Source organism: Dendrobates tinctorius, unplaced genomic scaffold, assembly GCF_039654945.1.
Source record: "Dendrobates tinctorius isolate UK_male_01 unplaced genomic scaffold, ASM3965494v1 ptg000250l, whole genome shotgun sequence".
Lineage (NCBI taxonomy): Eukaryota > Metazoa > Chordata > Amphibia > Anura > Dendrobatidae > Dendrobates > Dendrobates tinctorius.
Genome location: NW_027361917.1, coordinates 46034335 through 46061604, shown reverse-complemented (window position 1 = coordinate 46061604; position 27270 = coordinate 46034335). Strand labels below are relative to the sequence as shown.

Genomic DNA, 27270 nt, shown 5'->3' with positions numbered 1-27270 from the left:
ATGGCCCAAGAAAAACAAAATTAAGAATTTGGAATGGCCTACTCAAAGTCTTGACCTTAATCAGAATGAGATGCTTTGGTATGACCTTAAAAAAGTCGGTTCATGCTCGGAAATCTTCGGTTGAATTACAACAATTCTTCAAAGATGAATGGGCTAAAATTCCTGCAGAGTGTTGTAAAAGCCTGATTGCCAGTTATTGCAAACACTTGATTGCACTTGTTGCTGCCAAGGGTGGGCCAACAAGGTATTAGATTTAGGGGGCTATCACTTTCACACATGGCCCTGTAGGTCTGGACTTTTTTCCCCTTAAATAAAGAACTTAACACAAGTAAACACAAAATACCTATAAATTATCTTTGTCTAATATTTAAAATGTGTTTGGTGATCTGAAATATTTAAGTGTGACAAACATGCAAAAGAATAGGGATTCAGGAAGGGGGCAAAAATTTTTACACAAATATATATATATATATATATATATATATATACATACATACACACACACACACACACACACACTATCTGTACAGCATCACATGACATGTGGAGACAAAGGGATTTTTCTTCTGTATATTTTCACCAAATAAACTAAAATTATAGTAAAGGGGATGAATGTTCATCCTCCGAACTGTAGATTGATAAGTAGACAATGTTGCACAGTTATCAGTAATTGTGGTATAAGGGTACCGTTACACCTAGCGATGCACCAGCGCTCCCGACTAGCGATATGACGCGGTCAGGATCGCTGGTGCATCGCTAGGTGGTCGCTAGTGAGCTGCCAAACAGGCAGATCTCACCAGCGACATCGCAGGGGACGGGGATCGCTACTTACCTGTCAGACGCGGCGATACAGCGTCCTCCCGCCCGCCTCCACGTGTCGCTCGTCGTCACAGCAGGAAGCTCCGCAGGAAGTGACCGACGAGGAATGGTCCAGCAGCTTCTCGCGCGATCAGCGATTACCAGCGGGGGAGCCGGTCGGAGGTAAGTATCAGACACAGCGATATCACTAGCAATATCGCTGTAACGTCACAAAATCTGTGACTTTACAGCGATATTGCTAGCGATATCGCAGTGTGTAACGGAGGCTTAAGTTTCTGTAAAGACATCCAGATGTGGGTGGGAATGGGTTCAACATGAGATTGATGAGATTGCATGATCAAATGGAGAAAGATACTAAGGTACCTGATAAATCACTGTAACAGTTGAAACTAGAAGTTTACATACACTATATAAAATGACACATATGCATGTTTTTCTTAATATCTGACATGAAATCAGAATAAATCTTTCCTGTTTTAGGTCAATTAGGATTACCATAATTACTAATATTTGCAAAATGCCAGAATAATGAGAGAAAGAATGTTTTAAGGAATTTTTATTACTTACTGCAAAGTCAAATGTTCACATACATTTCCATTGCCCTTAAACTGAATTACTTGGGTCAAGCATTTGGGATTATCTTCCACAAGCTTCTCACAAGAGTTGGACAAAATTTGGTCCCATTTTTCCTGACAAAACTGGCGTAACTTTGTTTTAAGGTATTTTTATTACTTACTGCATTCTCATTGTTCTGGCATTTGGCAAATAATTATGGTAATCCTAATTGACCGACAACGGGAAAGGTTTATACTGATTTCATGTCAGATATTGAGAAAAACATGCATAGGTGTCTTGTTTCTATAGTGTATGGAAACTTCAGGTTTCAACTGTACATGTTGGTTTGTAAGGCTGGTTTCACATTTGCGTTTTTTAGCGCTGGAAAAAAACGCATACCTGCGCATGCGTTTTTTCCCCTATATTTAACATGGGTGCGCATACCTGCGCGCTGGTAAGCGCATGTATGCGATTTTCATGCGCTGCGTTTTTTTGGGGTGTGCGTTGGTATTTTCCAGACGCAGCATGTTGCATTTTTTGGCCCTGCAAAAAAGCGCATGCGCACATATGCGCACGTTTTGCGCTAAAAATGGCCATTATAGCCTATGGATGCGCATATGTGCGCACTGGCATGCTCATGTATGCGTTTTTTTGCATATGCGTTTTTTTTTTTTAACCATGGAATTTAGGGGTTTGGGTTAGGGTCAGGGTCAGGGTTAGGGTTGGGGTTTGGGTCAGGGTTAGGGTTAAGTATGGTTTGGTTAAGGGTTGGGGTCAGGGTTAGGGTCAGGATTAGGGTTAAGTATGGTTTTGTTAAGGGTTAGGGTCAGGGTTGGGGTCAGGGTTAGGGTTAGGGTCAGGGTTAGGGTTAAGTATGGTTTTGTTAAGGGTTAGGGTTAGGGTCAGGATTAGGGTTAAGTATGGTTTTGTTAAGGGTTAGGGTCAGGGTTAGGGTTAGGGTCAGGGTTAGGGTTAAGTATGGTTTTGTTAAGGATTAGGGTCAGGGTTAGGGTCAGGATTAGGGTTAAGTATGGTTTTGTTAAGGGTTAGGGTCAGGGTTAGGGTTAAGTATGGTTTTGTTAAGGGTTAGGGTCAGGGTTAGGGTTAGGGTCAGGGTTAGGGTTAGTAAAGTCATGGTTTGGGTAGTGTGAGGGGCCACCTAAAAATGTTGGAAAAAAACGCAAACGCGGTAAAAACGCACTAAAAACGCTGCGTTTTTTTCATGCATGCTCATAAAAATGCTTGAAAAAAACGCAGCAGTTGTATGCTTATGTATGCGTTTTTTCAATGCGTTTTTTTGCGGGAAAAACGCGCTGCAAAAAAAAGCAAGTGTGAAACTAGCCTTAGACTGACTGAATGAATATTCCTGCATTAAGTGACAGGGGAAAAAAAGAAAAAAAAAAAAAAACCACACAATAATAGTAATACTTGAAGATGACATGTCTATATGCCTATATTACATTACAGTAACTATAAATGATCTGTCTGTTATTTAAAACACATCAGTACTAGTAACATACTGCAAAAAACCCAACAGTGTAGCTGTAAAAATTATTACATTTTATTAAACTGTTAACAGATTGTAGTAGTACAAAAGCTAAATCAAATACTGATTAAAATGTACAATATTTGGAATAGTTTATCTTCGCTCCAAGTTTTGTTCCTGCAAGATATTCCTCAAACTTGGCATCCACCTGTTTGCTCTGTTCCTCAGTGAAAAGACTCTTCCAGTCTCCAATTTCCCCTTGAAAAAAATAATTGATATTAATGCATTATTTTTACAAGTACTTTAGATATTACAAGGTAAAATATCCAAGTTATTATTGCGATTCAGTGGCATAGTCAGTACATTGAATTAAACATTATGTAAGTAAGTAATTATACCACCATTTCCTACATATGCCAGATTGATTATTATTTGATAGTGTACTGGTAATTATATTTTCCTAGAAAGGTGCAATCTTCCAACTGGCCAGTCTAACACCCAAAATAAAACCTAATAAGCAAATACCTTGCAGTACATAAATAGAAAAAGTGCATGAAAATACTATAGGTTGCTTAGTTAACATAGTTTTGATTAAAAAAAACAAAAAAAAAACAAAACATAATATCCATCCCACCACATAACGGTGACCCTATTCAGGACTTTCTTAAGCTCTAGTATTAAAACCATACCATTTGTCAAGTGACGTGCATGTGGATAAGGGAGAGGATGAATCGAGACCCAAGTAATGGACTTAGGCATGGTGAACTGTATGAACATAATGTCAAGTGTTGCCTGATGAAGGATCCAGATAGGTTAGGGCCCCAAAATGCACAAATAAAAATAGTTTATATCCACTTAACGTCATCCTTGGAATCCTTCCTGCTTTGTCTGGTAGCGCTCATTTTACACCGGTAACTCCTCTCACCATGTACATAAAGATATGACTAAGACAATGAGGAAAATTATCCGCTGAATCCCCGTCATCATCTCCACCACTTTTGCTAGAGTGATTAATTGTAACACTTTTTTGTATTAAAAGATTTTTTTATTAAATCACTGAAAAGAGCAAGGAGAACATACAGGATCACTTCAACTGTTTTGGTTGCATATGTCTGCCATAGTTTATGTATACATTTGAAATGAAAACTGCAGTCTATGCTATTCAGTATACTTATGCAAAAAAAAAACAAAAAAAAAAACACAGATGTCTGACTGAGACCTGAGTGCCACCTGTGGTTTTCACCTGTAGTATAGACCATTCAAAAGGTTTGTGATTTTTGGTAATGAAGCGGCCCACAGAAAATGTAAGATATGTCCGCCTTTGATCCAGGCGTAGGATGAAATTTGGCAATGCAAGTTTATATTTCTGTGAATATATATATATATATATATATATATATATATATATAAAAAAAAATTGGTTGCACTCAGATGACATTTGAGCGCAGTCTGATTTTTACTGATTTGCAAAAAGGACAAGTCGGGGAAACATTAGTTTTTCTTCCTCGTATAAGAAGAACTGATGACACTAAAACCACATTTTGAGCAAAATAAATTGGTGAGTTTTAATGTACGTGAGAAAAACGGACGTCTGAATGAGGCCCTAGGCCTATGGGACCAAATGGAAAAAGTTAATTAAAGTTTATTCGCACATTAGTGTAGATGTCAAGAGTTTGTAATTAACATTTAACAGTACATCTCACGATTGTTTACTTCACCCAAGAAAGAAGAAACATAGGATGTGCAGTTTAAAATACATACCTTTTCGGAAAAAAACGTTTGCCATGTTCCCATGTGTTTCACCAGCATTTCCTTTCATGGATTTAAATGTAGATTTGTCATGAACTTTCTGTAATTGCTCATCAGTTAACGTTATCCCATAGAATTCAGAAATTTTTTTTAGTTCTGCAAGGAGATCCTGAAAAACATTATTGCAAAGAGGTTAGAAGGAATAGCACTTAAAAAAAAAAAAAAAAAAAAAGTTACTAAACATAACCCCTTCACCTCCAGACCATTTTCCTTCCCCCCCCCCTTGCTCCCCTTCCCAGGGCCATAGCTTTTATTTTTTACTTTTCTGTCAATATGGCCGTGTGAAGGCTTGTTTTATGAGGGACGAGTTGTACTTTTGAACGACATGATTCATTTTGCCATATTATGTATCGGAAAATGGGAAAAAAAAAATTCCAGGTGCGGTTAAATTGCACAAAACTACAATGCCACAGCTGACCCGCCATTACGAGTTTGCAGACCCTATGCATTTTTTTATTTTTTTTCTGTGCTACCAGGGGCTGGGTAAGGGCTTATTTTTTGCGAGCTGATGTCTTTATCAATACTATTTTGGGTCAGATACAATCTTTTGATCACCTGTGATTGCAATGCTGTGGCGACCAAAAAACGTAATTCTGGAATTTTTAATTTTCTCGTTACACTGTTTACTGATTGGATTAATTCTTTTTATATTTTGATTGATCGGGCATTTCTGAACATGGTGATACCAAGTGTATTTTTTTATTTTTTTTTATTATAGGGCGATTTGATTTTTGATTTTTTTTTTTTAAACTAGCCTTAATAGTCTGCTACATGTAGCAGAATTGATCATCTGCTATGAATGCCGATCCTGCAGACCCCAAGTTGTCATTCCAACCCATCTGCGCTCTGCAATCATGTTAACTGAAGCTGTCAGATTGACAGCGGCATTTAACATGATGTTAACAGCTGCGGGTGGATCGTGATTTTACCTGCGGCTGTTAAGGTCATATGTCAGCTGATGAAATCAGCCGTTATGTGCCGGGAAATATGTGGGCTCAGCGCTGTAAAGGGCCTGTCACACTAAGTGATATCGCTAGCAATATTGCTATAACGTCACTGGTTTTTGTGACGTTATAGCGATATTACTAGCGATATCGCTATGTCTGATACTTACCGCCGACCGCTCCCCCACTGGTTATCGCTGATCACGCGAGAATGTCCTGGGCTGCTTCTCGTCGTCAGCTTCCTGCTGTGGAGACGAGCGACGCGTGGACGCGGGCGGGAGGACGTCAGGATCGCCTCGTCTGACAGGTAAGTAACGACCCCCGACCCCTGCGATGTCGCTGGTGAGATCTGCCTGAGTGGCAGCTCACTAGCGACCATTTAGCGATGCACCTGCGATCCTGACCGCGTCATATCGCTGGTGCATCGCTAAGTGTGACAGTACCTTAAGACACGACGAGATAGAGATGATAGAGATACACATCATACGTCGTGAAGGGGTTAAAGGCAGAGTAGATAAAACATCTTTGCAGTTGAAGCTTGGGCATTGATGATTGATTTGAATAACAAAATCTACTCAAGAACCACTTATTACATTGTGTGTTGCTACTTGGACAGTGCCTTCACATGTGATGTGATCCAAAAAAAAAAAAAATTATAAAAAAGTAAAAATGAGAAAATTTCTGGTCAACTTTAAACCCTTATAACAAAAAAAGTTTGGTTCCAAAATAGTGCTGATATAAATTAGACATGTGGGAAGTTATTTATTATTTTGAAGGGAATAAAAATTCAAAGTTGGAAAATTGCAAAACTTTCAAAATTCACCAAATTTCCAATTTTTTCACAAATAAACGCAAGTCATATCAAAGAAATTTTACCACTATCATGAAGTACAATATGTCACGAGAAAATAACGTCAGAGTCATCGGAATCCATGGAAGCGTTCCAGAGTTATTACTTCATAAAGGGACAGTGGTCAGAATTGTAAAAATTGGCCCAGGCATTAACATGCAAACCACCCTTGGGGGTAAAGGGGTTAATATTTGGACATCGTAGACTTTTTTTCTGCTATAGGATTATTTAAATTACTAAGGCATTAATAATAAACCTGCCACACTTGATTACATTTACCCTTAAGGGGGTTTTACACATAGCGATATCGCTATAACGTCACCGATTTTGTGACGTTATAGCGATATCGCTATGTGTGATACTTACCTCCGACCGCTCCCCCGCTGTCCATCGCTGATCGCACGAGAATGTCCGGCTCCATTTCTCGTCGGGCGATTCCTGCTGGCGGGAGGACGTCAGGATCGCTGTGTGTGAAAAGGGGAGTATCCTGCGCTGCTGCATCGCTGTGAGATCTGCCTGTGTGACAGCTCACTAGCGGTCATTTAGCGATGCACCAGTGATCCTGACCGGGTCGGATCGCTGGTGCATTGCTAAATGTAAAGGGGCCTTTAGCCGCTCCCACGGACTCAAGGGCACCCAGATAAGGTACATTGCAGTAATCTAGTGCATTAAAATGAAGAGCATTGTCCTGACAACAACCTTGGAAAAAAAAAAAAAACAAGATTTGATCAATGTAACAGTCAAAATGCAAACCTCATAATTCTCAAGTCACTTGGGGAGGTGGGGGGGGGGGGGGGGGGGTTGACCGTCCTTGAAGTTACAGAACGTATTGAAAAGCATGCCTACCTCTTTCTTCTCGCCTACTGCTGCTGTTTAGCTCAGATGAGCCAATTTATTCTGTAGACATGCAAAATATGGTTGACCGCAGGGACTTTACCCTACAGTTATTAGTGCCCACTCACCACCCCAAGCAAAGCTACTAGTGCCTGCTCTCCGCCCTGTCATGTGCAGAGTTATTAGTGCTCACTCACCGCCCCATAATGTGTAGAGTTACTCCCTAAATATTTCATTATTCTATATATATGAGAAAAACATTTGAAAGGCTCCAGGTAATCCACTTAGGCCTGTGCTATCCACCATCTTAGGTAATGGTAGCCCCCCACAAATATAACTGTAGGGTGGGGGGTCTCATGGGAACACAGACCCTATTCTAATTCTGCCATTATGGGTTTGTGTTAATATGGGTTTAAATTGGTTTCCTTGGGTTTAAACTGAGGTCTACAGATCATTCTGGTAAGCTGTGGCGTCACGAGCAGGTTCATTCCAGTTTTGGCCAGCTGTTTTTGATGCACTTTTTGCGGAATGTGATTGGCTGTTTCACAAAAGACCGGGAAGATTTTAGGTATAAAAAGTCCACTTTTTGCCAGTTATTCCATTCACCTCAGATGAGGTTTAATTTGAGGGAAAATTGCCCAGCTATCTGGGTGGATTGGGTTAGATGATTAACTTATTGCTATTAATTGTATTAATTTATTAAAATGTTATAAAGTCTATTTTGGTTACCCTAAATACTGCAGCCATTATTCTTCTACATTTCCGTTGTTTTATTTCATATATATTTATGGGTTTTGTGTTACCACTTGGTGGGTATACACCGGCCATGCATACATACTGTATGAGGGGGATAATATAAAGAAACTCATTGGATATATTAGGCAATACAGCATGTAAAATGAGAGGACAAAAGGCTGCCATATCTCCAGAGATAGATCACTGAGCTAGAAATCATGTACAGATTATATGTACAGCAAGGAGAATAACCTGTACCTCCAGTTCTGTATACACAGCATGATCCGTACATAGCAGAGATGGGGTCACATGCAGGGCAACACACAGAAGGGTCAGTATAGCTGCACTGACATGAAGTGCAGCCTCTCCTCATCATACATATACCATCCCCTGACTGCTTCCCTGATAATACATTTTATTTCTATAGCGCCGACATATTCCGCAGCACTTTACATTTCAGAGGAGACTTGTACAGACAATAGACATTACAGCATAACAATAATCACATAGATCATAACAGATACCAAGAGGAATGAGGGCCCTGCTCGCAAGCTTACAGTCTATGAGGAAAAAGGCAGACACGAAAGGTGGGTGGTAGCAGTTGCCCTGATTGAATGGACCAGCCATAATGTTAAGTGTGTAACAGTACAGACACAGAGGGCTAATGGATGCATAAAGCATGTGGGAACATGATGCGGGGAACCTGGTTATTGTAAAACTTTTGTCTGTGCCACACAGGGATAGATTAGGTTAATGTGTTGAGGCGGTAAGCCAGTCTGAATAAATGTGTTTTCAGGGCATGCTTAAAATTGTGGGGACTAATCGTATTGACCTGGGAAGTGCATTCCAAAGAATTGGCGCAGCACGTGTAAAGTATTGGAGACGGGAGTGGGAGGTTCTGATTGAGGATGCTAACCTCAGGTCATCAGCAGAACGGAGGGCGCGGGTAGGGTGTTATACTGAAACAAGGGAGGAGATGTAGGGTGGTGCTGAGCCATGGAGGGCTTTGTGGGTGAGGGCAAAAAGTTTATACTGAATTCTGGAGTGGATGGGTAGCCAGTGTAATGACTGGCACAAGGTAGAGGAATATGATCCTGGCTGCAGCATTCAAGACAGATTGGAGAGGGGAGAGTTTGGTAAGAGGGAGACCGATTTGAAGAGAGTTACAATAGTCCAGACGAGAATAAATAAGAGAAACAGTAAGTTTTTGCAGAGTCAAAAGTAAGAAAAGGTCGAATTCTAGAAATGTTTTTGAGGTGCAGATGACAAGAGCGAACCAGTGATCGAATGTGGGGGGCAAAGGAAAGATCGGAGTCAAGTATGACCCCAAGACAACGGACATGTTGCTGGGGAGTAATAGTGGAACCACACACAGAAATGGCAATGTCAGGTATAGGTACATTAGTAGAGGGAGGAAACACAAGGAGTTCAGTCTTTGACAGGTTCAGTTTCAGATATAGTGAGGACATGATGTTAGACACAGCGTTTAGACAATCGCCGGTGTTTTCTAGAAAGGCTGGCGTGATGTCAGGAGAAGAAGCGTATAATTGGGTGTCATCAGCATAGAGATGGTACTGGAAACCAAATCTACTGATTGTCTGACCAATAGGGGCAGTGTACAAGGAGAAGAGGAGGGGGCCTAGAACCGATCCTTGAGGAACCCCAACAGTAAGGGGAAGGTGAGAGGAGAAGGACACGCCTAAAGATACAGTAAATGAGCGGTCAGAGAGATAGGAGGAGAACGGTGTCCTTGAGGCCAATGGAACGGTGCATAGTGAGGAGGAGCTTAGCATGGAGTAATGACCATTTGATTTAGCTGTTAGTAGATCATTAGAGACTTTAGTGAGGGCAGTTTCAGTAGAGTGCAAAGAGCGGAAACCGGATTGGAGAGGGTCGAGAAGAGAGTTATCAAAGAGATAGTGTCACGGGGCAGTAGGGAAAAAAAAAAAGCAGGAGACGTGGAACCTGGGCCCCTGATCTGCCCCTCAAGCTAAGGGGTTACCCTGACTTTCCTTAACTTGGGGGTACACTTGAAGGTAGTGAGGCCCAAGTCCCCGACCTGTCCCTATCTCCTGTTTAGCCCTGAGCTAAACCCCCAACCCCCTCCCCAGGAGGTGAGACAGGGAATAAAGTGTACTGCACAACTCCCAAAGGAAAAAAAAGGGAAAAACACCAAAACACTTATCTTGCTCTGCTGCAGTCATCAGGCAGTAGAGTGAATCACCGGATAAACTTTTCGCAGTGGCTCAACACCTAAGAGCCAGCTGCCACCTTCACCATCTAACTCTGCTGCAGACACCGGGCAGTCAGAGTTCACACCAGTTTCAGCAGTGGCTCTTCACCTCAGATCCCGCTGCTCACTTCACTGTGGTTCGCATCCAAAAGGAAAATGCTGCTATTACCAACACCTGCTCATAGACCATGTGACCCTATATAGGAAAAGGGAATGGTCAAAAGCTGCTATAACCCCAATGACCACTGGGGGAAAAAGGTAAACTAAAGAAAGTATCAGATGTAATGACACTTGTGGCCACCGGGGGCAAAAACCCATATCAAGCCCCCAGAAGCCTGAAAATAAAGGTTTTCATGAGGGAACCCAGACTCTGACACGGATCAAAGAATTGGACTGTAACAGATAGCTGATAAGACAGGAGTGGACCAGGTGATCCAGGAGTTTAGAGATGAAGGGAAGATTAGAGACAGGTCTATAGTTAGCGGCACAGTTTTGGTCAAGGGATGGTTTTTTAAGTAGTGGATGTATGATGGCATGCTTAAATGAGGAGGGAAAGATACCAGAAGAGAGAGAGAAAGGTTAAATATTTTATTTTAGTTAGGTGAGGGGTGACAGCAGGGGAAAGGGACTGGAGGAGATCTGACGGAAATGGGTCACTGGTGCAAATGGTTGGGCGAGAAGATGCAAGGATCCTGCTTACTACTTCTTCTGTGACTGGTTCAAAATCAGAGAGTGAGGGAGGACAATGCATGGTATGAGGTGATTGGGAGATAATTTCCTGTCGAATCTGGTCAATTTTTTCTTTGAAGTAATTGGCCAGATCGTCAGCTCGGAGCTCCGTGGTTGAGGCCTGTACTCTTGGGTTGAGTAGAGAATGAAAAGTGTCAAAGAGATGTTTCGGGTTATTGGACAGTAAGGTGATGAGGGTGTTGAAATAGGTTTGTTTTTGAGAGGTGAAGGACAGTGTTGTATGTTCCAAGCATAAACCTTTAAGGGATGAAATCTTCGGGTAGGTTGGATTTTCTCCACAGACGTTCGGTGCACCTGGAGCACCGCTGCAGGAAGAGTGTTTGCAGGGTGTGCCAGGGTTGTCGCTGTCTGTGTTGTGGTGTTCTATTTATAGGGGGTGCAAATTCATCCAGGACACTTTGAAGTGTTTCATTGTAATGCTTCAATGCAGAAACCGGACATGAGAGGGAGGAGATAGGGGCCAATGATGACTGCAAGTTCTTCATAAGTTTCTGGGTGTTAATGGCCTGTATGTTTCTATAAGCATGGACAGTGGGGGTGACCTGAGCAGCCTGGCAGTTCTTGATAGAACTCCCCTCACCAGTGTCTAGTACATGTGACTGTCCAGCTCCACCATAGAGAGCATAGTAATGGAAGACACTGTATGTACCCATGCTCCATCCCATCATATGTATACCATCCCCCCCGACTGCTCCTCTTACCAGAGTCTCTAGTACAGGTGACTGTGCCATTACTATGCTGGAGCTGGGCAGTCACATGTATTAGAGACATTAGTGAGAGGAACAGCTCGCATTTCAGAAATTTACATGAAAACCCCAATGTGAGAGCTCACCGTAGTGCACAGGAGAAATGTGCACCTTGCTTAAGGCTAGTTTCAGACAAGCACATTTTACATGCAGCGCACGGTGCCGCTAAGCCTCGCCCCCCCCCCCCCCGTCATTTCCTCCTACTATCGCACGCGGCTGCATGCGATCTGCGCACCCTATCTTTAGCATTGGGTGCGCTGGCCGTGCGCTAGTAGGATTTTTGCGTGCGCTGCGTACTTTTGAAGGTGCGCCGAGCGCACCAAAATGCAACATGGTGCGTTCGGTGCACACCGGCGCACCTTCAAAAGTGCGCAGCGCACGCAAAAATCCTACTAGCGCACGGACTGCGCACCCTATGCTAAAGATAGGGTGCGCAGATCGCATGCAGCCGTGTGCGATAGTAGGAGGAAATGACCGGACGGGGCGGGGCTTAGCGGCGCCGTGCGCTGCATGTAAAATACGCTAGTGTGAAACCAGCCTTACTGCGATGTTTGGGAGGCAGAATGAAAAAAAACAAAACAGCAGGTGAAGAACTCATTAAATATTTTTTTACGCCATTCCTCGTGCGGTATAAGTGATTAGACAACTTTATTCTTCGGGTCAATGAGATTACAGCGATACCAGATTATATCGGGTTTTTAGGTTTGGCTGCTGTCACACACTAAAAGAAGATTTTTATTGCAAAAAGCATCGCCATATTTTGAGAGCTATAATGTGTCCATATTTCTGCTGAGAGTCATGTGAGGCCTTGTTTTTTTTGAGGGACGAGTTAATTGGTACCATTTTTGGTCACATGACGTTTTTGATCACATGTTTGTGGAGGCTGAAAAAATAAAAAAAAAATTTCAGGTTTTTTTCCCCATTCTGCGTGTGGTATATTTGATAAAGCAGCCTTATTATTCGGGTCCGTACGATCACAGCGATACCCAGTTTACATTTTTTTTTGTTTTGGCGCTTTTACAGAATAACTTTTAGAAAAAAAAATATATTTTTGCATTGCTTTACTCTGAGAGTCATAACTTTATTCTTCTGCTGATTGAGCTGTATGGCAGCTTGTGTTTTGCAGGACAAGATGATATTTTCAGCGGCACCATTTTTATTTACATTTGTCTTTTTGATCACGCTTTATTACACTTTTGTGTGGCGGTAGGATAAAGCTCAGTTTGAATTATGTGGGGTTTTTTTAAACGTCATTCACTGAAGGGGTTATTAGTGACCCTTTTATAGATCGGTTGTTGCAGATGCGGTGATATGAAACAGGTGTACTTTTTTCCACTTTCTTACTTCGTCCCTCAATGGGACTTTTACTTTGATTGCAGGTATAATGCATTGCAATGCACCAGAATTGCAGTGCATTAAAACTATACTGAAAGCTTCTGACACCATGCTGTGAGCGACTCAGGGGTCAGCATGACGAAGTCATTGCGGGGGTGCTAGTCTGAAGGCAGAGGAAGCTCACGTCCCTCTGCCTGCCTCGCTCGATCACAGCATTTAGCCCTGGGTCAGACTTGCGAGTACGATGCAAGAAACTCGAGCGAGTCTTTCGAATCAATACCCGGCATTGCCGCCAAAACTCGGGACCAGAGTGTGCGGCTGCATAGAAATACATGCAGCTGCACACTCCGCTCCCGGTCCATGAGTGGAGAAAAAGTTTTGGTGTTACCACTCATTCTCTGAAAAGAGGCCAAGAAAGCAAAAATTATGATTCTGCTGCGTTGTACAGTACCTTTATTTCCTATGAAAAAAAAACGCAGTGCACATGCTGTGGATTTTTCCGCGCGATTTTCAATCCGCAGCATGTCAATTCTTTGCGCAGTTTCACACCTTATCTTTATGAGGTGTGAAACAGCAGGGCAAAACCACAGGCTAATCCGCAGATAAACCGCAGGACTTTTGTCCTGCAGATTTACCTGCGGATTTTCAAACAAAATCCGCACAACCAAAAAACTACGTGTGCTCTTACCCTAAAGACTGTTTAACTCCTGTTGCCATCAAGGTGGTCACCGAGACAATGCAGTAATCTGGTGCATTAAAATTAACATAAATATACCTAATCTGGGTGCCCTTGAGTCAGTGGGAGTGGCTAAGGGTAAAAGTCAGCAAGTGCAAGAAATCCAATCGACGTAGGTGTTGGAAAATTATTATTAATAATGCCTTTGTAGACTTTCCGCTATAGGTTATTTTCAATAAATATCATAAATGTTATTTATCCCCTTCCCCCCAGCCCATTTTCACCTCTCTGAACATGTCATTTTTTTCGATTCTGACCAGTGTCACTTTGAGGCTATAACTCTGAAATGCTTCAGCATATCCCAGTGATTGAGATTTTTCCTTTCTCGTGACATGATGTACTTAATGCAAGTGGTAAATTCTGGTCGAGATGATGTGTTTATGCAATTCTAGAAAAATTTTAAAAAATGAAAGTTTTCCTACTGGTTAATACCTATATTTTGTGTGATGTAATTTACATCATTTTTATCTTATGTATTTTTTTCAAAAATAATGTATTTTATTTTTTCATTATAGGAAGGGTAAAAGTTTATCAGCAATGTTTCATTTTTACAACAAAATTTATAAAAACTAATTTTTTTTCAAAATATAAAAAGTTTACTTGTATGCAGAGCTTTTCCATGGAATGTAGAGCGGTTTGAAGGTTTATTAGGCATGGTTGATGGAGGTTGAGGTGTTTAAGGTGCTAAATGGCCTCTTTGGTGGCGGATTAGGAGTTAGGTGGAAGTTGCAGACCAGTTAAGGTCGTAAAATTTTAAGTAGTAGAGGATGTAAAACCTCATGGTAGTGAACAGGCTCGGCTTTGGTGGCCAGCCTCAAGGACGTTGTAATGGTAACGTCAAACAGGGGCGGGCACAGTGGTTAAGCACAGGAGTGAGGATAATAGGTTTATTGGAGCCCTAAGGCTACGTGCACATGCGGCCGCGCGGATTTTGTAAAATCCGCAGGTCAAAAGACCTGCGGTTTATCTGCGGATTATCCTGCGGTTTATCCCTGCGGTTTCACCATCTCCACAATGGTGGAGATGGGAAACCGCTGCAGAATCTGCAGAAAGAATTGACATGTCAATTCTTTCGGCGGTTTCAAGACCGCAGGAAAACCACGCGGAAAAATCCGCACCGTCTGCCCTGCGTTTTTTTATTCCTATAGGGAATAATGGTACTGTACACCACGGCCAAACCCGCTGCGGAAGCGCAGCAGAATCCGCAGCGTGTGCACACACCCTGAAAGTTTGCTGGCTCTGCTTGAATGGTAAGCCAGTGCGTGCCGCCCCTTTATGGCTGTCTGTCCTGGTGCTATATGCCAGACAGCCGGGGAAATCACAGGACTTGTGAATCCCAATGTACAAGGACTTCACAGACTCCTACAGTGATTGTTTTAATCCTGTGATTTAAATAAAGCTGTGGCCATTTAGATACACAAAATACTGTACAACTCTTCTGACTATATATTCCAGTGACGTTTACTGCAGTTATGGTTGTTTTAGTGTGGAGTGGGGATCTGTGCCATATCCAAGAGTAGTTTTCATAATTCTTGTTTAACGCCTGGATGACCCTTTGGCTTCACCCTCGGACTGCTGGACCTCTTTCTGACAGTTGGTATGGCTAAGGGTGTGTGCACACGCTGCGGATTCTGCTGCGGTCCCGCAGCGGATTTGGTCGCTGCGGATCCGCAGCAGTTTTCGCTGCTGTGTACAGTACCATAATATCCTATGGATATTAAAAACCGCAGTGCAGACGGTGCAGATTTTTCCGTGCGGTTTCTAAACCGCAGAAAGAATTGACATGTTAATTCTTTCTGCAGATTCCGCTGCGGTTTGCCATCTCCTCCATTGTGGAGATGAAAAACCGCAGGGCAAAACCGCAGGCTAATCTGCAGGTCTTTTGACCTGCAGCTTTACCAGCGGATTTTACAAAATCTGCGTGGCCATATCCGCAGCGTGTGCACATACCCTTAATCTCCGAACTTGAAGTTACATCCCTTTACTACACTCTTGGCTTAGAATTTTCTTCTTTTGTTCTCAATCTCGCGGTCTACAATTCAGCACATCTTCCCCCTCCTCCTGAACTCTTCACAGGTGCTCTGGGACCTGCAAGTCGAGTGGCTAGTGAAAAGTCTGCCCATGGAGGCCTTTTTGAGTTTATTGATTCCAGATGGCAATGTTTTGCAGAGAAATGACAGTACAAAACTGTCTCTTCACAAACAAGACCTGATTTCTAACATTAAACTTTGTATGACACACTTTACTTACTGTTTTCATGTCTTCAAATGTAAGTACAAGTAAATTTCCATCATCCAGATGTTTCTCCCAGCCGAGTGTATAATCAAAGTATGACCCATAAATTACTAAGACAAAGAGAAAACAATTAGTCAACATTTGTCATCTCTTAAAAATGTAATTCATCAGCAGGTTTTTGCTATGTAATCAGAGGGCAGCATAATATAGGGCAAGAGACCCTTATTCCAATGATTTATCACTTACTGGACGGCTTAGCTTAGTTTTGATAAAATCCCTGTTTTAGCTGCTGTAGATGCAACAGTGATCATATTGCTAAACTGTGTATAACCCAGCCCACATCACTGATTCCTGTGCACACGGAATCATCAGCAAGCTGCAGAATATTGGTGGAGTTGGGGATACACAGATAGCCTGCATGCGAGACCTAGTCAGGCAGTGATAATCTCTTGTTGATAAAACACTGATTGTATTGAATTTACAATACAGCCTAGTAAGTTACACATCCTTTGAATCAGCCTAATTTGCTCTATATTATGCCGCTGTCACGGGTGTGTCGGATACTATAGACAGTCACTCTTCATCTGGCTGCAGAAGGTCTCTGTGTTAGGCATTGCAGACGCTTTCTAAATCCTTCTGACTTGTGGACCCAATGGTAACCTCCCTCTGGCTCTAATTGACACACCTGGACTTGGGTGTTTATAGACCCCCAGTCTGCTTCAGGGAGTCGCCAGTGATCTCCACATTTTCCCTTGTGAAGGCTTGGAACTATAACAGTTGGCTTACTTCCTCTCTGGTGCTGTTGGAGGACGCTTAGTTTACCTCAGAGTCTGCTCAAGCCAAGTTGATCCCCCCATGTTTGTCTCCTTACTTCTCTTTAGTGCAAATTGGGGACTGACCAGTGCTCATCCCCGCTTCCCTATTCAGGGCCTAGCTCTAGGGATATACAGGGCTTAGGTTCCTGCTCGGCGATTGGTGTGGAACCAATATAGGGATGGTAGTGGAGGCAGGTTTGCTTTTAGATCTGCCTAGGGGTCTCCACTCCCCCTTCTCCTAGCATTTGGGCTTACTTCACCTCGTGTCGCAATTTGTCTTCCCACACTGTGCGTGACAGCTGCTCTCAGATTAAACAAAAAAAACCTGTTAACAGATTCCATTTAATAAATATCAGGCCTCATTGTGAGTAGAAATTACAATATATTAAAAGAAGCAATCCCAAGGTTTTTATCCTCTTAATATATCGCAATCATCAGATTATATAGCACTGTACTTACAATTGCTCACTTTGCCCTTCTACCCAATTAATACTTCTCTTTTCCACTAGGTCTATGGACATCACGTGATTAAAACCAGACTCGCTGAATCCTTCTAAACTATGTAGAAACAGGAAGTCTCTTCTCTGCAGGAGTTTAGAACTACAATTCTTAGTCAAGGCGGAGGGGAGGAGCAGAGCAGGGTCAGGAATTGAAGATGGGTGCCGCTTGGCTGCCAAGGAATTTGCAATGAAGTAGAATTGTACTACATATTGACAGCAATATCCATTATTAACCAACTTAATGATCGCCGATACGCCTTTTAACGGCAGCAGTTTAGGGCCCCGTCACACATCGCAATCTCGCTAGCGAGATCGCTGCTGAGTCACAAGTTTTGTGACACAACAGCGATCTCACCAGTGAGATCGCTGTGTGTGACAGCAATCAGCGACCGGCCCCCCTGCCAGTATCGCTGATCGCTGCAAGAAACCTCTGGACATTTCATTCGTCGCTGATCTCCCACTGGCCAGCACGCATCGCTGCGCGTGACAGGCGGGAGACCAGCGATCAGCTGGTAACTAACGTACACATCGGGTATCCAAGGGATGCACGTCCCTTGGATACCCGATGTGTACGTTAGTTACCAGCTCCCTGCATCAGCGCGCTGGTAACTAGCGAGCTCGGCGTCGCTGTGCTGATCGCTGGTGAAGCTGTCTGTGTGACAGCTCACCAGCGATCACATAGCGACTTACCACCGATCCTGACACGTTTAGAGTACCTATTCTTCAGTGCTGCTTTTCAACGGCGCTAAGAAATAAGGGTATAGCACCTCACCAGCGTCAGAAAATCTTCTCATTTATTTATCTAGATATGTGGTGAGCACCTTCCCAGAAGTGAATATTGAGGCAAAAAAGAAAAACATTTTTTTTTTCCAGAAAAATGTTTAGCCCCAAGCTTATTTTTACAAGGTTAACAGGGGAAAATGGACCCCAAAATTTGTTTTGCAATTTCTCCTCAGTACACCAATCCCCCCATGCATGGTTGTACAGTACTGCTTAGCCATACGGCGAGACTCAGGAGGGACTGAGCGCCGATGTTGCTAGAATAGTTCTCTGATGCCATATACCGAACGCCTAAGTGCTAGAAGAGCAAAATCCCACCTCAAGTGACCCACTCAAGTACGTGGTAGTGCCCAGCTCGTGCTTCTGGAGACACGCACCTGTAAATTAGACAGCCTGTCATCGCTACAGAAATGCCAAATATGTGGACACCAAATGTTTAGGCACGCTGGGGCTCGGAAAGGAGGGGATATTTGGATTTGGGAGTGCAGAATTTGCTGAATTTGTTTTGTGGGGCGAGGAGCCATTTTGCTTTTCCAGAGCCTTTGTGCTACCAGTAATGTGGAAGCCACCTATATTTCCATAAAAGATGACGGACCTGAGTGTGGATTTCCTTTTTTTGTGGACTGATTTGAAGCTTTTGTAGGGAACATTTTACATAACATTTGGGATCATAATAATTCGGCGCTCTAGGCTGAGCATTTACATCTAAATCTCCAAGTGACACGATTCAGAGGAGACCTCCAAGGGATCCATTCACTATAATGTGGCCACAGAGTTACTTTGGACTCAGTCTGGCCTTTGTTGAGCGATGTCCTTTCAGAGGTGAACAAAACTGAGACTAAGCTTTTCTGCACGCCTAAAAAGACAGATACAGCCGGATCACAGGTCAGACGGTATACACAGTGCCTCCATCTGTCTCATTATAGGGAATCTTCCCCGCTAGGGGTTCCATGTGAATCACTTTTTTTTCCAGAGATTTAAACGGAAACCCCGGTGTAAGCGCTCAGCATAGTGAGCAGGATGAAAAAAAAAAGTCTTAGTTACTCACCGGTTAACGGTATTTTTCGGAGTCCATGACAGCACCACCTGAGAGAGGGGATCCGCCCTTTAGGAACAGGAAACCTACAGATACAAAAAGGGTGGCACCTCTCCCACGCATCAGTTGGATTACAGAGCACAAGAGGACTTCCAAGGTTAATGCATGATTTATGTACAGTATTCTTTACAATTATAACTTTTATCACCAGTGAGCATATACAAGAAAAAAGACGTGCACACCCCAATTAAACTATAAGGGAGGGAATATACGGGTGCTGTCATGGACTCCGAAAAATACCGTTAACCGGTGAGTAACTAAGACTTTATTCGGTCGTCCATGACAGCACCACCTGAGAGATTTACAGAGAGTAATATCAGCTTTAGGGAGGGACTACAGCCTGCAGCACCCTTATACCAAAAGAGAGGTCTGTGGAAGCACCCAGGTCTAGCCTATAATGACTATAAAAGGTGCTCGGAGAGGACCAAGTGGCCGCCTTACATATCTGGTCGATGGAGACTTCTGATCTTTCGGCCCATGAGGTTGCCATTGCCCTGGTGGAATGCGCCCTCAGCTTTCCGGGTGGCGACCTGCCCTTTGATGTGTATGCTATTGCAATCGCCTCTCTAATCCATCTGGCTAGTGTATTTTTTGATGCTCTACAACCTTTTCTGGGGCCTTGATGAGAGATAAATAGGGCATTATCTTTCTTCCAGGGACCGGTGACTGTCAGATATTCTATGAAGCCTCTCCTGAGATCCAGGGTGTGTAGTTTCCTTTCTTTTTCGTTAGTTGGATTAGGGAGGAAGGATGGCAGAACTATCTCCTGTGTCCTATGGAAACTAGAAACTACCTTTGGCAAGTACGCTGGATCAGGTCTAAGTATTACCCTATCCTCTTTAAACTGTAAATAAGGAGGACACCTAGATAAGGCCTGAATATCGCTTATTCTGCGAGCTGATGTTAGAGCTACCAGGAAGGCTACCTTGAGGGACAGGTTTTTTAGGGAAGCCGACGAGATAGGTTCGAATGGAGTCTCTGTCATAGCAGTGAGGACTAGGTTCAAGTCCCACGGCATAAACCTATCCTTCAATTTTGGCCTGGATCTACCTGCTGCCTTAATGAATCTGCTTATCCAATAATTACCAGCAATGTTACAGCTAAACAGAGCCCCCAAGGCTGACACTTGTACTTTAAGGGTACTGGTAGAGAGTCCCATGTCTAGACCTTTTTGTAGGAACTCTAATATCTGCATTATAGGTGCTGAATCCCCAGCGATTACTTCTGAGTTTTGAAGGAATTTTTTCCAAATTCTAACGTAAATTTTTGTGGTAATGATTTTCCTACTCTTAAGTAGGGTGTTAATTAGGTCTGCGGAGAAACCCTTCTTTTCTAATAATGACCGTTCAAACTCCACGCCGTCAGATGAAGGCCAGCCACCTGAGGATGGAAGACTGGGCCCTGGGACAGGAGATCCGGGATGTCCGGCAGAACCCAAGGATCGGACACCGACATGGTCCTGAGGCATGAGAACCATGCTCTCCTGGGCCAAAATGGAGCGATGACTATAACCCTCGCTCTGTCTTTCCTGATTTTCCTCATCACCAGGGGTAGAAGAGATAGGGGAGGGAAGGCGTAGGCTAGTTTGAAGTCCCAGTTTATCAGGAAGGCATCTACTGCCTGAGGATTTTCTCTGGGATTCAGTGAGCAGTATTGTTTCAATTGCGTGTTGTCTACCTCTGGATATCCCCACTTTTGAACAATCAGATTGAATATGGAGGTGTTTAAAGACCATTCCCCTTGCTTTAGCCGATTGCGGCTTAAAAAGTCTGCCGTGATGTTGTCTTTTCCTTTTATATGCAATGCTGTTAAAGATAGGAAGTATTGTTCTGCTAGATGGAACAACCGCTCTGCTACAAACATCAGGGGTCTGGAACGGGTCCCGCCTTGGTGATTGATGTATGCCACGGTGACCCGATTGTCGGAGAACACTCGCACGTGATGGCCCTGTAGGTACACAAGGAGCTTTTTAGCCGCCTGTTCTACCGCTGTCAATTCTTTTAGGTTAGATGACATTCTTAACTGATGATGTTGCCATTGGTCCTGGACTAAAATTTCACCCATATGAGCTCCCCAACCGTAAGGACTAGCATCCGTGGTGACTATGCGGGTTACGTTATACTCCCAGGGCACCCCTTTTGATAAGTTATCTTTGTCTAACCACCACTCTAGGGACTCCCTTGTGTTACGGGATAAGGTTAGCTGACCCTCCAAGTAACCTCCAAGGACTTTTTGATGTAATAAGACCTCGCTCTGTAGTTTCCTTGCATGAAACTGGGCCCACTGGACTGCCGGGATACAGGCTGAAAGAGAGCCTAGAAGGGACATGGCTTTCCTGAGGGACATGGTGGGGTTATTGGAGGCGTTCAGGATCTGATAATGGAGGCGAACAAGCTTGTCCGGAGGCAGACGGCATTCCTGTTTTTCAGAATCCAGGGTTAGGCCCAAAAATCGTTGGACTTTCATTGGCTGCAACCGGGACTTTTTGACGTTCAGCAACCATCCTAACCGTTCTAGGGCAGACATTGCCTTTTGTAGCTGTTGTAAACAATGGTTCGCCGTTTTACCTACAATAAGAAAATCGTCCAGGTAGGGAATCACCAGAATGTTCGATTCACGTAGATGGGCCATGACCTCCGCTATCACCTTAGTAAACACTCGGGGAGCGACTGCCACTCCAAAAGGGAGGGCCGCATATTGGAAATGTTGAATTGACCCATCCAACTGAACCGCCACTCTGAGGAACCGCTGATGGCCTGCATGGATGGGTATATGGTAGTATGCGTCTTTTAGATCTAACACCACCATGAAGCAGTTTTGGAACAGCAATTTTATTGCAGACTTAATCGTTTCCATTTTAAAGGGACGTATGACCAAAAACTTGTTGAGGGCCTTAAGGTTAATTATTGTCCTAAAGGAGCTGTCCGGTTTGCGGACCAGGAACAGAGGGGAGTAGAATCCCTTCCCCCATTCTTCCTCTGGAACCTCTATCAGGACTTTCTTAGCGCACAGGTTATGAACCTCGGCTTCCAGGGCAGCTTGTTCTGCAGCAGACGACCTGAGTGGGGTGATTTTAAATTGATCAAGGGGAACCCTAGAAAACTCTAGTCGTAGTCCCACGGCTATTATCCCCAATATCCAGCTGCTATTGGAGATCAGAGACCAGGATGGGTAGAAGGCAGCTAGTCTCCCTCCTACTGGGGCAACTAGTCATTGGGGCGGCTTTTTCGTATCCCGAGCTGGACCTTCCTGGCGCCCTCCCCCAAACATGAATCCTGTACCTTTCCTTTTTTTGTCATCCCATCTGCCCTGATCTCTGGACGGCCTTCTCCGGAAAAACCCTTTCCTGGCAAAGGGACGTCTGTAAGAGGGGTTCGGGAGACTGGGAAATTTCTTTTTGTCATCTCCAGCTTTCTCCAACAATTCGTCCAAGACGGGGCCGAATAGGTACTCCCCCTCGCAGGGAATGGAACAGAGACGGGACCGGGCTTGAATATCTCCTGGCCAGCATTTTAACCAGAGCGCTCTTCGCGCTGCATTAGACAGACCTGCGGCTTTAGCCGCCATTCTTGCAGAGTCTGCAGAAGCATCGGCTAAAAACGCCGCGGCATTTTGAATGATGGGCAAATTTTTCCGAATAGATGATCTTGAAGCTCCATCTCTTAGTTCGGAATCTAGCCAGACCATCATAGATCTGGCTGTACAGGTGGCAGCTACCGCTGGTCTTAACGCGCCTGCTGACATCTCCCATGTCCCTTTAAGGAAAGAATCCGCTTTTTTATCTAACGGATCTTTCAGGGAGGCCATATCGTCAAACGGTATGGCGGATTTTTTAGATGCTTTGGCTACTGCTGCATCTAGTTTCGGGGCTTTATCCCATCTGTTTACTACCGGGTTATCAAAGGGGTATCTCCGCTTAAAGGCTGGTGGCATGGAGCCCCTTTTCTCCGGTCTCTTCCATTCTCTATCAATTAGGCTCTGAACCTTTTCGTTCAATGCAAAAGCTTTACGTTTTTTGGGGTCCAACCCCCCGAACATTATGTCCTGTGCTGAGAGTTCCCGTTTTTTTTCCGCTACCCCCATGGTGGACCGTATAGCTTTCACTAATCTGTCCATCTGGTCTAAGGGGAAGCAGAACCGGCTAGAGTCTTCATCCGAGGAAGACGACGAGGAGGCCGAGGAATTGTCCCCCTTCCCAGGGGCGACTGAGGCCTCCGAGCCTGAACCACTAGCCTCTCTTCTCCTAGAAGGTTCTCTTTGAGGTAAAGCTTTCATTTCTGCCCTGATCATGTCTCTCAGGTTTGAAGTGAAGTCAGGTGTCTCTTCCGCTACCTGCATAAACGGGGGAGAGTATAAGGGCCTGACAATCTACCCCTGGACTCCCTGTCCTTAATAACTCCTACCGTCTGCCGTATGCATGGCTGGCAAAACTTTTTAGGGTGGCCATCTGGTAGGGGGGGAACTACAGAGGGCACATTCCCTGTGTTTCTGTTTTCCCGTAACCTTCTTCCCCTGAAAAGAACATAAGGGAACACTGCATCAGGGTACATTCACGGAGATCTCTTACCCATGCAGATGAGGCAGGTACCGGATCACGGAGGGAGGCAGGGGGGTCCTTTCTGGAGGAACTTTCGCGGCTCTGGTCGCTAGTTCGTCTCTGTTTCTTCTGCTGACTACTCGTATTGGCCTGTTTCTGCGGCCGCTCCTGCGCCTCGTCCTGCTGGACTAAGGGGGCTTCCGACGTATCCATTGCTGGGGCCTTCAGAAGCACCCCAGCGGCGTCCCCATCTGCCTTATATGGCCTCCTGTCCGGGTCAGCAGGCAACCTGCCATAGCACCACCCACCCGGCTTTGCGTTCCCTCCCCCATGCTCCGGCCCCCTTTGCGCCGGGTCGCCGCGCGACCCCAGGACCGGCATGCACCCGCGGCGCGCGCCGGAGGTCGGCCGGCACCCGACTTCCGGTATCGGCGCTATCGCTCCGCCCCTTCCGCCGCGTCACTTCCGCCGCTCACAGAGCCCTGCGGGAGCGCGCGCGAAGGAGCCGCGCAGCCCTGCCCGGAGTGCCAGCCCCCCCCGCGCCCGCCGCCATGAGCCCGGCCAGGGGACAGCACCGACCGGAAGGACCGGGCCTGGGGAAGCGCACCGGGGCATACATACCAGGTGCTGGCTTTGGAGACGGCATCCACCGGACCCTTGCTCCACCTGCTTCGTCCATTGCCGTGGTGACCTACCCGGCCCCACCGTGGCGCTTCCAGGGACCCCGCACTGACCGAGGTAGGAGACCCCCTCGCTACCTGGGTCGGTCAGCCGGCCTGGGTATTCAATGAAGATTCCATGACGGACGATCTGTAGAGAGTCCTGTCCTCTAGGAACAGGAAACCAACTGATGCGTGGGAGAGGTGCCACCCTTTTTGTATCTGTAGGTTTCCTGTTCCTAAAGGGCGGATCCCCTCTCTCAGGTGGTGCTGTCATGGACGACCGAATAAAAAAAAATAATAATTCAACAGCAGGTGAAGAATTGGTTGTATTTTTTTTTGCCGTTCCTGGTGCAGTATAAGTGTGAGGAGGGGGGAGGGATGAACAAAAAACAGCAATTATTTTATTTTTAATGCAGTTATGCGTTTAGTAAAATTGGTAAGGCAGCTTAATTCTTTGTGTCAGTACGTTTACATCGATAACTCATTTATGGTATATAGTTTGTGTTTTGATGCTTTAAACACAAAAGTATTTTTACTTTGAGAGCTATAACTTCTTTATTTTTCCACTGACGGACCTGTGTGGCTGCTGGTTTTGTGGGACAAGATGATGTTTTCGGCTGTACCATTTTTATGTTTTTTGTTTGGCGTATGGTAAGGCATGTATAATCTTTTGCCTTTTTATACCGTGTTTACTAAAGGGTTTAACTAGTAGGACAGTATTATAGGTTGCGGCAATACCAAATAAGTGTACTTTATATTATTTTTTTTACATAAATACATTTATGATTAATATTTTTTTTTTCCACTTTTCTATATTGTCCCAGAATGGAACATCAACTGTCTAAAGACAGATCGCTGATGTAATTTAACTCTGCAATGCTTCTGCACTGCAGGGCATTAGACCATCGTCTGACATGCAGGGATGAGGCGTGTCAGCTTGTGCCTCCCAAAGCCATCTTGGGACCCTTTAACAGGTTAACAGTCGTGGATGATGCTCCGCTCTACCTGCGACTGCTAGAGGCAGATCCTGGTTGTTTGTTGCAGCCACTATCTGCCCGTTCCATACACCAGCTCCCAACATGCGCCACACATGTTCATTGGATGTTGATAAGTTAAAATACAGTTGTGTGAAAAACTGTTTGCACCCTTCCTGACATCCTATCATTTTGCATGTTTGTCACCTTTAAATGTTTTTTCAGATCAAACAAATTTAAATATTAGACAAAGATGACACAAAATGCAGATTTTATATGAAGGTATTTATTAAGGGAAAACGAAGTTCAATCTTACAGAGTCCTGTGTGAAAAACTGATTGTCCCCCAAACCCAAGAACTGGTTGCGTCACCCCTACCAGCAACAACTGCAATCAAGAGTTTGCGATAACTGGTAATGAGTCTTCTGGTAATGAGTCTTTTACAACGCTCTGGAGGAATTTTGACACACTCATCTTTGCAGAATTATGGCAAGTCAGCCACATTGGAGGGTTTCAAAGCACGAACCACCTTTAAGGTCATGCCACAGCATCTAAATCAGATTAAGGTCAGGACTTTGACTAGGCCACTTCAAAGTCTTAATTTTGTTTTTCTTAAGTCATTCAGAGGTGGACTTGCTGGTGTGCCTTGCATCATTGTCCTGCTGCATAACCCAAGTGCGCTTCAGCTTGAGGTTACAAACACATGGGCAAACAGTCCTTCAGAATTTTTTTTTTTTTTTTAGGTAGACCGCATAATTCATAGTTCCATTTACCACAGAAAGTCTTCCAGGTCCTGAAGCAGCAAAACAGCCCCACACCACCACCACCATATTTTACTGTAGCTATCATGTTCCTTGTCTGAAATGCTGTGTTACTTCTACGCCAGATGTAAAGGAACATGCACCTTCCAAAAATTTCAACTTTTGTGTCTCCCAAAAAGTCTTCGGGATCATCAAGATGCTTTCTGGCTAAACTGAGACAAGCCTTTAATTTCTTATTGCTCAGCAGTTGTTTTCATCTTGGAACTTTGCCATTTTTGCCCAGTCTCTTAAAGTTCGTGTTCATGACTCCTCTATATCTGTGCAAGTGAGGCCTGCAGTTCTTTGGATGTTATTGTGGGGTCTTTGGGGGTCTCTTGGATGAGTTGTCACTGCACTCTCAGGAAGGTTCACTACTGTTCCATGTTTTCGCAATTTGTGGATAATGGCTCACACTGTGGTTTAATGGAGACCCAATGCTTCAGAAGTGATTTTATAACCTTTTCCAGACTAACAGATCTCAATTACTTTCTCATTTGTTCCAGACTTTCTTTGGATTATGGCATGATATCAGGCTTTTGGCCTGCTTCACTTTGTCAGGCAGGTCCTATTTAAGTGATTTCCTGATTGAGAACAGGTGTGGCAATAATCAGGCCTGGGTGTGGCTAGGGAATTTAACTCCAGTTGCCAAAGATGTGATAAACCACAGTTAAAACATAAAAAAGGCCTTCATTTATAAACTGCATTTTGTGTTTACTTATGTTATCCTTGTCCAATATTTAAATTTGTTTGGTGATCTGAAACATTGAAGTGTGACAAACATGCAAAATAATAGGAAATCAGAATGGAGGCAAATGCTTTCACACAACTGTATAATGTGTAAAATGAGCAAACTAAGATATTTGAGAGGCACCTGATAATAAGTGGGAGAGGATGGAAAAAGCAAATGACCCCTGTTTTTAAATGAGAGACACACTGCACAATTCATTACTAAGGAAGGCCTTTATCAAGTGGGAAAAAATAATAATGGTTGTATACTTGGGTGACCACATAGAAACTGACTAAGACCAATAACCAAAACA

At 44.0% G+C, this 27270-nt stretch overlaps 1 protein-coding gene across 2 annotated transcripts in view; it reads right to left on the bottom strand.

Annotated features, from left to right (window-relative positions):
* Positions 1-2913: 2913 nt before the first annotated feature.
* The window catches only part of LOC141063551 (sulfotransferase 6B1-like), a 46217-nt gene continuing 21860 nt past the window's right edge, over positions 2914-27270 (bottom strand). For both annotated transcript variants that reach the window (XM_073557665.1, XM_073557666.1), the window contains 3 exons: positions 16083-16177; positions 4622-4778; positions 2914-3118 (listed from right to left, as the gene is read on the bottom strand). In XM_073557665.1, the coding sequence (XP_073413766.1) occupies positions 2988-3118; positions 4622-4778; positions 16083-16177 (383 nt within the window). In that variant the 3' untranslated portion in view covers positions 2914-2987. The remainder of the gene's footprint in view (positions 3119-4621; positions 4779-16082; positions 16178-27270) is intronic.